The sequence below is a fragment of the Cydia pomonella genome, chromosome 1 (assembly GCF_033807575.1).
Source record: "Cydia pomonella isolate Wapato2018A chromosome 1, ilCydPomo1, whole genome shotgun sequence".
Classification (NCBI taxonomy): domain Eukaryota; kingdom Metazoa; phylum Arthropoda; class Insecta; order Lepidoptera; family Tortricidae; genus Cydia; species Cydia pomonella.
In genome coordinates, this window is record NC_084703.1 from 1319876 (window position 1) to 1333792 (window position 13917).

Sequence of the window (13917 nt, forward strand, 5' to 3'; positions counted from 1 at the left end):
AATACTCTACATCATGTGTTTACCAAATAAGCTTTTGTGTATTTACATTTACAATCTTTATTTATGTTTTTCTCTCAACAAAAAAAAAATACATTATTTTTATTTCAAGCTTGTGACTTTTGAAGTTTTCTCAGGTTATGACAACTGTGACAGTTTTGGCTGGCAACAGTGGCAGCACTGTTGCAAACTCACCCCGAAGCTCATTTGGATTCGGTTTCGGAAGCCGGTGGCGTTTGCATTCAGTAATCAACAACAAAAACAATTTATCGACAATATCGACATCTAGTCAACTCACTTTCAAGAGCAACAGGCACCTCATTACAACGGTGGTCGACTGTTCGCCAATCCTTTAAGATGAAGCAGTAAGTGATTTACTTTATTCAATTGATTTTCATTTGTTTTTCATCAAAACAATGAATGAAGCTGTTGTTTTGGTAGATGCAGCTCCCTACATGAAAAATGCACGTGTTTATATACTTTAAGTAAAAATATGACCTTAATATATATATGTGGAATCCTTCCTGTGGGATCACGACACGTGACTTTTCATTTCTAGTCAGGTGGGGTAAGAAAAAGATATTTTGTTTTACGTTTGGGAGAAGGAACAGTATGACGAGGGTTCTTTTGCCTCTGTGCTTCTTTTACGCCACCAATTCATTAAATTCACAATATAAATACTTTGTTTCTGACCATGATAACAACTATGCTACAATTTTGCATTTCCATTATCAGGAAAACACGTTGCCGAACAAAAATTTGTGATTATCATCAAAACAACTACCTATCTAAATCTAATACCTGTTCATGGGAGAAAGGCACAGGAACAGGCACAACTTATACTCTGTATCTTTAGGTATTTGAATAAAAGAAATAATACCTACCCTCAAATGGCTCCTTAAGCCAGTTGAGGGTAGATGAAAACATTACATGATCAAATAATGTAGGGTAAAGTTAGGTCGTTCAGTCACAGATCCACGCTGTTTTGTATTTGGTTGATTAACTAATAAATGTTATAACTGCCCGAAAATGTGCATATTGTTTGTTTACTTTTATTTAGAGATACAGAGTATAAACAAAAACCTTGTATTGATTTTTTTTTATTTAAGATGGTCGGCCACTGCCATCCCGTTATATTTAAAATGATTTTGCTCAAAATGTATAGGCACAAACATATTCTCAGCTGACGCTATATGTTCTCCTCACTAAATTTGGCTGCGGGTAAGCTGGGGATTGCTTGGTTGAGGGTAAGCTGCTGTCTTTGGAGGAACATTAATATTTAGTATTAGTAAATTAACACATTCACTGCCGGGAACCCACCTGATGGGCGCTCGTGAACTTTGTTCAGACAATGCTGCTGGGCGGGTTGTTTTGCACGCAGCTATAGACCACCGGTTTCTGGGGTAGTGCGCCGTTTTTTGTCTGGCAGTGAATGTGTTAAGTAAACTGTTAAAATAAGGCAAGAAATAAAAGGCTTTTTTATTATTTATTAAGCTGGGGATTAAGATGGAAGTGGAGGACCTGCGCGATAAAGCTTTCTCATACGAACAGTCCTCATTATCCTTTTTGAAAATATTTTGACACACTGTTGTATATACCGCTATGCCCCTTTGTTTGATATTTTGAATCCTTAGTTATTATAAAAGTTAGGAGTTTAAATAAATTGTATAAAATCCGTTTCCTGCTCCTAATTTTTACACAAATAAAAAAATCAAAAAGCGCACATATTATTATTTTACATTCTATGCATCAATCCCGAATCCGGGTTCGAATCCCGATCAGGGCATTTATTTGTGTGATGAGCACAGATATTTGTTCCATGCAGAGTCATGGATGTATTCTATGTATTTAAGTATTTGTATATTTCACAGTTTAAGTACCCACAACACAAAACGCTACACTGGCTCTAACCCTACACCTCTGACCCCTCAATTGGAGGAGGGTATATATATATACCCTCAGGGTATCCCAATATGCACCGGCAAGAATCTCGGCGGGACACATGTTTTCAAAACATTACATCTTATAATTAACATGCATTAAATAAGAATAAATACAATTTAGATTACTATACAAATCTTGCAATTACTTTTCTTTATCTCTTTGGCACAGTCAAGTATACTTAACACTTACTTTAAAAAAAAATTAGGCATGTTATTTTTTATGTAAATTCAAAGTTTTTTAATTTCTATGTATCATTTATATTATAAAGAATAAGGAAAAAAATAAAACCTTACTGGAAACAATGTTATCTGCTAGTAGTGAATCAATATGGCAAGTAGAAGCTCTGTGTTCTATCCCGGTATTTGTTTATTTTTTTCGATTGTATATTTAATTATAGTATAACATATACTTTACATAGCATACCTATATGTCAAGTCAAGTTATTTCTGTACCCCTAGTGTAAATATTTTCGACAGCGAAACGTGACGTACGCGTTTGCGTTAAGTGTCATTTTGTATGAGATTTTTGACTTTCCAAAACGTCCCGCTTGGCGCGTTGTTCAAAAACCCATACAAAATGAGACTTAACGCAAACGCGTACGTCACGTTTCGCTATCGACTAAATTTACAATAGGGGTACTGTGTAATAAGCAAGCAAACACAACTGTTAAGTATTTTTGACAAAACAGTACATTGTATTGGAAATTAAACAACCTGTGAAGGATTTTTAACAAATCTTTATGCTGTGTGTTGATTAGCATTTTTGACAAAATGTTATGCTACAGTTTTAATAATTTGAGAAATTTCTCTGCCTACCTTCATATTTTGTCATAATACTCGTAGAAGAGATTTCATGCTATAGTTTGATTCGTTATTCTCTTATAGGTTAGCTTGCAACAAATACAAATACTTAATGTCAATACACTCCAAATCATATTTTTTTATAAAACTCCGTTCACTTTGGCATATGGCTATATGTATACATTCGTACATTCAAGGAAACTAAACGGCATGGTTAATTTTCTTATTTATTTATATTTATTTATTTATCATTCAAAATATTTAAATGCTACATATAGCGTTGTTGTATCACAGGCTAATATAATGCTAACATATTAAACTCAACCAAACAATTGAAAACTAGGTATGACATATAAATAGGGAGCGTGCATGAACTGTAGGAGGCAGCACAGGAGCCGTCAGATTTTTGGCGCGAGGCGTAAATGTGATGTTTTTTGTTCCGATGTAGCCCACAAGATGGCAGAACCTACTATGCACAAGAAAACACGTGACGTGTAAATGTGCATGTTTATGGTTCCGATTCAGGCCACAAGATGGCAGACCCTCCAACGCGCACGGTCCCTATATCATTTCGAAAATCGGTAACCCCTATTGTACATACTTGCGTTTCGTAACAAATATATGAACTCGTACTAAACACAAATCAACATGTAATCAGTGGGCCTACCGCGAACCACGTTCGACGTGTTGCCTCTCTGTCGCACTTGTAAATTCGTACGTAAGTGTGACAGGGAGGCAACACGTCGAACGTGGTTCGCGGTAGGCCCTCAGGCCCTGTGTACGTGCTCGTAAGGGCCTTATTGGATAAACTTAAATCATGATAACATTTTTTTTTTTTTTTTTTTTTTTTTTTTTTTTTTTTTTTTTTTTTTTATTGATAAAAATGTTTACATGACATTACAGTTGAACCAATGCGTCACGAAACTTAAACTAACTAATAATTATAAGTATTAACAATTATAAAACAATAATGGCACATTAACAGATTAAATTGGGACAGTAGAGCACCTAGCATCCATCGCCTCACAGAATCTCAAGCATTCACTATACACAACTTAAAAATGGACTTAAATTAACTTCTTCTTGGTCCTCGCCTTATCCCGTTACGCGGGGTCGGCTTTCTTGATTTTGAGTCACCATCTATTCCGCTGTTTTGCATCGTCGACAGACAGGCCACATTCTTTCATGTCCTTCTGGACGTTAGTCATCCACGTGGTCTGTGGCCTGCCCTTCCCTCTTTTGTGTAGTCATGGAAAGGCACTTTTTAACAAGATGGCCATCGTGTCTACGCTGCACATGCCCAAACCATCTCAGTCTAGTCTCAGTTATTTTCTCTGTAATAGGTGCAACCTTGAAATCCCCCTTATGTGCTCATTGCGCACTTTGTCCTTAAGAGGCTGTCAATACCTAAAGCGCGCACACTGTCTATTTGTATCGGAGTAAATGAGATAGCACTGTCGCATGTTACTGGGCCTGGGCAAGGGAATAATAAGAGAAATATTTAAATAAAAAAAAGTGGATTATTAGTGTAATATTTTACTCAATAGCGGTTTAGATATAAATGTTTTGAAATTGTGATTTTTAAGTGCAGACCCATAAGTCAAAACAATAAAGACATAAAACCGTTTAGTTGTGATTTTAAGACCAATCTTTGCAATTATTTTCTATCGAGCCGATTTCGTTCAATCATGTATCGAGTACAACCACGGTCTTTGAAATATAATTAATATGAACATATATTTTTCTTACTTGACTAAAACAAATAGTCTTTCTTAAAAAACTGTTTAAGTAACATCAATTTCAAGGACATTGGGTGTTGACAGCCTCTTAAGTGTAACTCCACCCGCCCAGCGCAGCATACGCATCTCCGTGGTATGATGTTTTTGTTCTTCTTGGACTTAAAATAACTTAAGTTCAAAAATGCGCCCTTAAAATTAACGAAGTTTTAAAAACATTGTGTTATTTTGCATGATAATAAGCTTAAGTTGCAAGGTGTTTTTAGGGTTCCGTAGCCAAATGGCAAAAAACGGAACCCTTATACTCCTTATAGATTCGTCATGGCCGTCAGTCTGTCCGTTTATGTCACAGCCACTTTTTTCCGAAACTATAAGAGCTATAATGGCATGAAAATGCCATCACAAAATAATCCGCAAATTCATTGTATGAAAAATCATTTTTTTTTTAAATACTACGTCGGTGACAAACAAGCATACGGCCTGCCTGATGGTAAGCAGTCTCCGTAGCCTATGTACACCTAGAACTCCAGAGGAGTTACATGCGCGTTGCCGACCCTAACCCCACCCCCCTCGTTGAGCTCTGGCAACCTTAATCACCGGCAGGAACACAACACTATGAGTAGGGTCAAGTGTTATTTGGCTGCGGTTTTCTGTAAGGTGGAGGTACTTCCCCAGTTGGGCTCTGCTCTAGATCTGGAATGACATCTGCTGTGCTGTGCCCTACCACACAAGGCGAGATGACATTCACATTGCCCATACCTCTCTTTTGGACGTAGTTTAAGTACATACCCGGGTCCAAAAAAAATTTCGTTAAAGTTCTCCATACAAAACGCCAATTTCATAGGTAGCTAGTTCACAAGTTACACGACTCTAAACAAGACCTTAGGTAATGTGCGTCAACTAAGTTGCTTTAGTTCCAAATGATAATTCAGGCGGCAGGCAATTATTATTTAGAACTAAGTTGATGCTAGTTATTAATTCAGGCGGCAGGCAACAGGATTTTACCGCACCCTAGTTCAGATTTTGCACCCCCAGTATCTTTTGAAATTCTAACACCCTTATCATCCCAAATGAAACGGCCGTGTATTGTCCACGCTTACCGTGTGCGGCGCGTCGTCGACGGAATACCTACTCGGAATTAACGAAAGTTGATATTGGGCGATGTTGACCGAACGTTAATTGCAATGGCCTGTAACCATTACAACCGTAACCCGTAACGGACGGTTAAAAAAAAATATTTCAGGCTTCTAGTCCATAACACGATGAGACATACACATAACGACACAATATACATTAAAATAATAGCAAGATTAAAATACAATAAAACTAATAACTATAAAAATGAATAAGTATTAAAAATGTCAACAGTAATGAATTTTACAGCACATACGGTGCTACTTTACCGCACTAGTGCGAAAATTAGCATATTACGTTACTGTGTCGAACATTTAAAGAGCCATATGTACTGTAAAACGTTGTACGATACATGTGCGAATAAGTAATTCCCTATTTTTCGCACTTGTATCGTAATGTACTATTACAGCACATTCCATGCATTCTTCTTTTTTAGAGGATGGCCTAAAAATACGTTGACAATTTAAGAGGAAAGAGGATGGCCGCTAGTCTCCATATTTTTTATGGTCAATATTATTACATTATTTAATGTACCTACCTATATATTAATGATAGCTATGTATTGGTTACGTGGTCGAAGAGAACACCCAGATGCTTTCAATAAATTATTTTACAGTACATATGGTGCTACTTTACCGCACTAGTGCGAAAATTAGCATATTACGTTACTGTGTTGAACATTTAAAGAGCCATATGTACTGTAAAACGTACGATACATGTGCGAATAGGGAATTCGCAACTCGTGTCGATTTAAAACACTCCCTTCGGTCGTGTTTTAATTTATCGCCACTCGTTTCAAATTTCCTATTTTTCGCACTTGTATCGTAATGTACTAATAAAATCTTACTCAAGTACCTACGTGTCATTTAGCCCAGTTATGAGACACTGGTTGATTGATTGATTGATTGATTGATTTATTTATTGGTAAAATCGTTGTTTTACAAGTCAGGATTACATTAAATATTTAAATAACTAATAATATTTACAAAGTATAACATTTACAACTAAATCTTATATGTATAATTAGTCAAGCATTAAGATGACACTATTTTTACGCGTTAGTTATGAACTCCACAAAGAAACTCGTCAACGCTGTAGCATACCTGTGCGATCAGCAGCGCTTTAAGTTTCTTGGTAAACACGGAATCACTTTCCGCTGACTTTATGGCAGGCGGAACCAAGTTGTAGATCTTGGCCCCAATGACACTGAGTGAATTCCTGAGCTTAGCAAGACGCTTTACGGGGGCAACCAACATTGGCTGTCTGCGGTTGTTATCACCACGGCTGGAATTGGCTTTATACCTAGCGAGGTTAGACCTGACATACTGGCACGCTGCCAATATGTAGACAGAAGGTAGCGTTAACACTTTATTGCGTACAAATAGTTCTTTCGCTGGGTGGTCGTAAGGTTTCCTAGATATTATCCGCAGCGCCCGCTTTTGTATTTTGAATACCTTGTCCCGACTCGAAGCCAAGCCCCAAAGGTCGACACCACGGATTAAAATCGAGTGGAAATATCCAAAATAGGCCTTTCTTAGGTTATCTACCGATAGGGTGGGCGCGAGCCTGGACAAAGCAAAACACGCTGACGAAAGCGAATTGCATAACTGATCAATGTGAGGGGACCACGTAAGTCCAGAGTCGATTAAGTATCCAAGATATTTAGTTTGGTTTACTTGTGGGACTTCGATATCATTTATTTTAATATTTAGCTGCGATATGTCAGTGCACCGTAACCTAAAGTGCACAATGTTTGTTTTGTCTAAGTTGAGGAGCATTCCGTTAGCGGTGAACCACTTATCTATCTCTATCATGGTTTGACTCAGTTTTGATACTAGATCATCAATGTTTTCCGCGTGTACTATAATGCATGTGTCGTCGGCATAAATAACATATTCGGGCTCATACGACGCGGATGTAATATCGTTGATTAGCATGAGAAATAGGTTATTTCCCATACTTGAGCCCTGGGGTACCGCGCAGCTGCCTACTGGTTCCAGTAGAGACCTTACATTCTGGACGTAAGTACTCTGTTTACGGTCTTTTAAAAAGGAAGCGATTGTGTCATGGAAGCTACCATCAAAGCCGTACAGAAATAGTTGCATACTGGTGCATGCAATGACAACCAGTGTCCCATAAATGAACCGTCAAGCCTGTCGGCGACGGCTGCCAGCAGGGCTGCCGCTGGCGCGCACACCTCGCGCCGCTGAGGTTGCTCTCTTGCGCATGGTGGTGTGAAAACAATCCACACGAGGTGCTGCAAAACCTCGGCAAACGCAGCAGCGCCCTTAATGCATTATTGTATTGAACACGGAGAGCGTTGTATGCCTTCTGTATTTAACCCACAGGCTGCTCGTGTAAAAAGTGGAACGATATGCATGGAAAAGTGTAATTTTTAACAGACTTCAAAAAAAGGAGGAGGTTCTCAATTCGACTGAATTTTTTTTTGTATGTATGTTACTCGATATCTCCGAGAATCGTGAACCGGTTTAAAATTTTTTTTTTAATCGAACGGGTATAATTCCGAGATGGTCCCGTTGGCACCAAGTCGGGGTCTGATGATGGGATCTTGGAGAAATCGAGGGAACTCTTCAAATGTTATACATAGGTACATGTATGGCGCTTTTGGTAATATTTGAAGTCGGTTTTATTTTTTGTTAAAAAGTTTTAACGTTGAAAGAACAACGAGCAGAACTGCGGGCTATCATATTGGCTCGGACTGAACGCTCTCCGCTCCCGTTCAATATCTTTGTCGTCCTTAAGGTCGTCGGTTAGTACATGGCCCAGGTATTTGAACCGGTGGACACGCTTTAAGGCTTTGTTAGAGTTTACGGTTCATTTTGTAATGGCTATTGGTCAATTGCATTAATGTTACGGCCAACACTGATATTGGGATGTATCCGCGCGCGTCAGTTGAATTCTTTGGTGCTTAAGACGAAAATGAACACCCGTGCGTTTTTTTTTTTTTTTTCATAAAACGTAGCCCTCTTTTTCCTCTCAGGATATTAACATTATTCAAAATATTTTGACACAATTTGATGTATACCAACCACAGCTATGCCCCTACGTTAGCTTTTTTCGAATTTTTATTAAGTATTAAGGGGCTGTTTCACAATGTATAGGATAGTTAATTACATATCTTCCTTACTTAAATACTTCCTACAAAACTTAGCACTTTATCTACCAGTTAAGGTTATTTGAAGATCGTTGCCTACGATGACTTTATTCGTCAGATAGGTGGTAAGTAGCTTATTGACTTGGACATTATGAAACAGGCCCTAATAGTTAGGAGAATTTAAAAATTTGTATGAAATCTGTTTTTCGCTCCTAATTTTTGCATTAACCCAAAAAATCGAAAAAAGTCAAACGTAGAGGCAGAGGTATGGTTAAAATACAAGCTGTGTCTGTGATAATTTAAAAATTTGTATGAAATCTGTTTTTCGCTCCTAATTTTTGCATTAACCAAAAAAAATCGAAAAATGTCAAACGTAGAGGCAGAGGTATGGTTAAAATACAAGCATTGTCCGACTGAAATCGGATTTTTGTAATCGATGGTTCGGTTTGGGGGCGCCACTATCACAATCCATCACAATCTGAGGGTCTACTGCGAAACAAGATCGAATCAGAAATCGAAATTTCGTTATATAACCTCTCTATCACTCTTGCATATTCGAGCCATGAAGAGGCAGATAGCTAAATTTCTAATCTTCGTAGGCCCTTTGTGCATCAATGTCATATTTTATGACTAGCTAAAAACAGTACTTATGTAAAAATTACTCTATGGTTTACGAAAGGCGCTAGTGCTGCACTCTGGCGGCAGAACATTGCAGTAATACTCCCTATTTAATAACTGACTGAAAGGCCCAAAGGGAACAATGGACGGTCTCAGATTATTGCCAGTTGTTCTGGCAGTCGAGGTCCGAATATGTTGGCTGGACGATTAGCGATAAGCTTTTCGCGCTCGACCTAACTTAAATCCGACACGGGTGCAGATTGAAATAAATATCTGGGGACACTTGACCTAGCCCCAAAATAAGCAAAGCGTGTACTATGGGTACCAGGCGACAATACAGTGTGTCCCTAGCCATTGGACAAAGCCGAAATGTACATATGCATTAGGGCCGGTACAGACGGACTGCAACTTGTATGGGAACTGCACGTCGACGTTGCAGTTGGAGTGCAGTCGGCATGCAGTTCCCATACAAGTTGCAGTCGAGTTGCAGTCCGTCTGTACCGGCACTTAGGGTATTTAGAACCAGTGTACAAAGTATCATAACAACCGGTGTAGCGGTTTCGAAGAAATTAAAAATTACCATTTTTTACTTTGGAGCAGCCTGTATGTGTTGGTAGGTCCTAAGGTAATATCCTCAAAGAATAGTATGGAACCTTCTTCGACCTTTTTGATTATAATTTATAAATTATATTATATTAAAAAAAGTGATGCACTTTCTTTTTATATTTTAATTATATTAAGTGCAAAATGTATTAAATATTTTTTCATTAATATATTATTCAGGGTTGGCAATTGTATACGGAAGATATAATAATTTCTGCGAAATGTACTCTACCTCTAGCAGCAAGCAAACTTTTCTCAAATGTTTGTGTTGTTTAAAACACTTAGTTTAATGTTTTTATGATTAATTTCCAGAAACAGTGACAGTGATTAGTATCCAAATTCCTCAAATGACTTAAAATTTGGTACATAGATTACTACTCGTATTTCATAATAGAATAAGTTTTTGGCAAAAATTTCATTTTTGGTACAAGCTTTTACCGATGACTGTACTTTTCTTTCCACAGGCAACTAATACTCATCGAGCAAATTCTAAAAACCCCAAACACAAGGTTACGTTGTTTTATCACAGAGTTCCTATGTCCACCTCTTGTCTCCATCATCAGATCAGCTCGATGACACCATAATATTGCATTGTCACCGGACTTACATATGTATGCAAATTTTCAGCTCAATCGGAAACCGGGAAGTGGGTCAAATATATCTTTCAAGATTTGACCCGCATAAACACATACTATCAAATTTAACTTGCAAGATTTGATTACAAACAGACAACGGTCAGGTGAAAGTAAATAAAAGCTTGCAATAAAGGAGGCCTTGTGTAGTTTTTTTCTTCATACAATGTTACAATGGGGTGGTCCCCTAGTGTTTATGCAATTTTGTAGTTCGCTGTACATCAGAGGTCCAGTGCCGTACCTATCAATTAATTGGAATCAATAGAGGGCTCAGATTCATCGTAATTGCTCTGACAATCGAGGTCCAGATATAGTGGCTGGACTAGTAGTAATAATTGCCTTTTCTCGCTCGATACGACACGGATATGGATTGATTCAGTATTAGCAAAGTTAATTTGGAATAGAGGTTGAATGTCAAAGAATACTTTGTAGCCATGTAAATGTACTGCCATCTTTCTTGACTCTTTTGGATACCTAAGGTTGTTTGAATCTGTTGACATGCGACTTATTGTAACTTATTATTATAGAGCACACAGCTGCGATTTTAGTATTAGTTTATATCAACCGTAAAATTAATATGAAAAAAAAAACCAAAACGAAGAACCTACTACAAAAAGACGCACAAGAACGGGGCAGGGAAGAAGCCTGATACAAACTTGTCGAACGAGGGCGAGGGGATTGAAAGCCGTATAAAATTCTACCGTGAAAAATGTCACGAGTTTAAGTTATAAAAACGCTCTACATACAATTTTCAAACTGAAAATGTTTTATTTCACTGCGTCATCTCTATTTTAAGTGACTCTGTAAACTTTCAGTATTACCCACGTAGTATCCGTGTGCCCATATATCAAATGTGCGACTAAGCTCGCTCCACATTCTCGGCAAAACTACACGAGACCGGTTTTGTGTAGATATTCGCCGAGATCGGGTGAAACCGAGAGCGGCCCACTACATTCTCGCCTTGCTCAATTGTGTTTGGACTTTCATTTTAACTTCTGTCGCTGCAGCATGCGCGGTGGCATATTACAATTACTTCTGATTCCTGAAAAAAGTCACCAAAAGATGGTGGAAGCTTAGGTATTGGATGACTGCGATACATCTCAACAGAACAAGATAAAACAGATCATCTGCCTTTATTAGTTATTTCTTTTATCCCAATACAGCGAGAGTGTAGAGGGATAGTTTCGCGCAAACACAAAACTTCATGAGAGCCCTTTGATGCTTGGCCATTTTACCGACACGAAACAGAGACAACGCGAACATATGCGAGACAATACGAATTTATACGAATACTCACTCCACATTCTCGTATTCGGCGGTATTTATCGAGAATGTGGAGCGGGCTTAAGCTGTTAAATTTAGCAACTTTTGAAAGTACTTAGCCCGAAATTTGCCAACTGGCAACTTCTAACACGCTGTTTATTAGAGCAAGACCACACTAACTCTTCATGGCTTTTGTAAGTCAGTGTTATCATTAATGTGATTACATTTCTATGAAAATATGACGTTTATAATAACACTGCTGCTGTTCCAGTGGGTGCAACGCAACGTTAGCTTAGGCGTACTCTAACGTGATAAAATCGTGCCTTCTACTGACAGTAGTATCGTTACAAAACAATAGTACATTGTGCAACGAGGGGGGTAAGTGAAATTTTGTATACGAGGGTGATTATTCCCGACAGCCGCAGGCTGAAGGGAATTAAAGACCCGAGTTTGCAATATTCTTACCCCCGGAGTTACACACAATGTTTTTCATCACACCTGCGAAGAAAAAACTAAATTTTAAACGAAATAATTCTTAAATACGGTGACATATCAAACATTCGTCCGCCATTTTGTAATTTCTTGACAGGTTAGCATCGAGGGCACAGACCTATCCGGCCACGATTGAAAATTATGTAAAAATATTTTAAACTGCTGTTAAATCAATAAAATTATTTCATTTTAAACATAAACAAAAATATTAACTTATAAACGTCAGTATTTTAAAAGTAAAACTCATTTATGCTACTTGATTTGTATGAAAAAGTGACATAATTAAAAAAAAAAAGGAGTTATAGCTTTCTTTTTCACAATCCATAACTCCCGCGGGAACAAAATAGGCCTTTGTCCTTCAGTACACCTGCACGAAATAAGAACTTTTTCGAGCAAGTGTGATGAAAAATACAATAATTGAATACCATGGAGAAATAAAGTGGAATTCTTTTGCAGCAAATACACTTTGCGAGCATAAAATAAAGTCAGCATTAACCCCTGGAACGCCGAACCGACAAACATACTTGTACTCGTTACATGCCTAGTGCCGGATTCGTCCCATCCCCCTCAAACGCTGGATATAGGCTCGCGTACGTGCACCCGTTGACTGCCGAGACTTATACTCATATTGCATTGAAAAGCAAGTAATATAAAACTCTATTTGTAAGTGTTTAGATCTCAAAATTAAGTTAGAATATGCTAGAATAAATTTGGTGACTGATAAGGCACAAGGCAGTTGAGACAGTTTGTACAGATCCGGGACTAGGCAGTAGACGGGTACAAAAATTGAAGACCCTCTGGCAATTGACAGGACTGGTACGGATCAGGCTCTAGGCGTCCCAAGGGTTAATAGTATAGTTAAAATTTTCATTTATACCAAAACTAAATTGCCGCGACCCAAGTTTAGCAACTTTTCGCTTCCCACCTATTTAGCATGGTTTAAACTGCCAAATTGGCAACATTAAGCGGAACTGGGGTCCTACCGCGAACACCGAAAATCGCAAATTGCGAGGATCTTTCTCTTTTACTCTTATTAAGATGTAATTAGAGTGACAGAGAAAAATGCCTGCTATGGACGAACTTCGATTTTCGCGGTTATAGCCCTGGTTAGCGTTCGTGCCGATGCAAGACCCTGCATTCGTTCAGTTTACACGCAGCAGTCGCATTGTTAACTATCGGCTATCGTGCGCTTCGTGATCGTGAACCTTGTCGGAAATGTACAGTCGTTCCTCCTCCACCATGAGGTGAAAAAATGTATACTTATTTATTCATCGACTGTACCAAAGTTAATATTGGGTCGGGTTGTAGCCGCGAGCTTTAGTTGACGTCTTTTGGTGAATTAACTTGTGCAGAATAAATAAATAATAATAATGAATATTATACGACATTATTACACAAATTCACTAAGTCCCACAGTAAGCTCAATAAGGCTTGTGTTGAGGGTACTTAGACAACGATATATATAATATATAAATATTTAGAAATACTTAAATACATAGAAAACACCCATGACTCAGGAACAAATATCCATGCTCATCACACGAATAAATACCCTTACCAGGATTTGAACCCGGGACCATCAG

The 13917-nt window shown here is 38.0% G+C and overlaps 1 protein-coding gene across 1 annotated transcript in view; it reads left to right on the forward strand.

Annotated features, from left to right (window-relative positions):
- Window positions 1-121: 121 nt before the first annotated feature.
- The window catches only part of LOC133526064 (nucleolar and coiled-body phosphoprotein 1-like), a 55054-nt gene continuing 41258 nt past the window's right edge, over window positions 122-13917 (forward strand). Inside the window, exon 1 of the mRNA XM_061862517.1 lies at window positions 122-362. Coding sequence (XP_061718501.1) covers window positions 355-362 — 8 coding nt within the window. The 5' untranslated portion in view covers window positions 122-354. The remainder of the gene's footprint in view (window positions 363-13917) is intronic.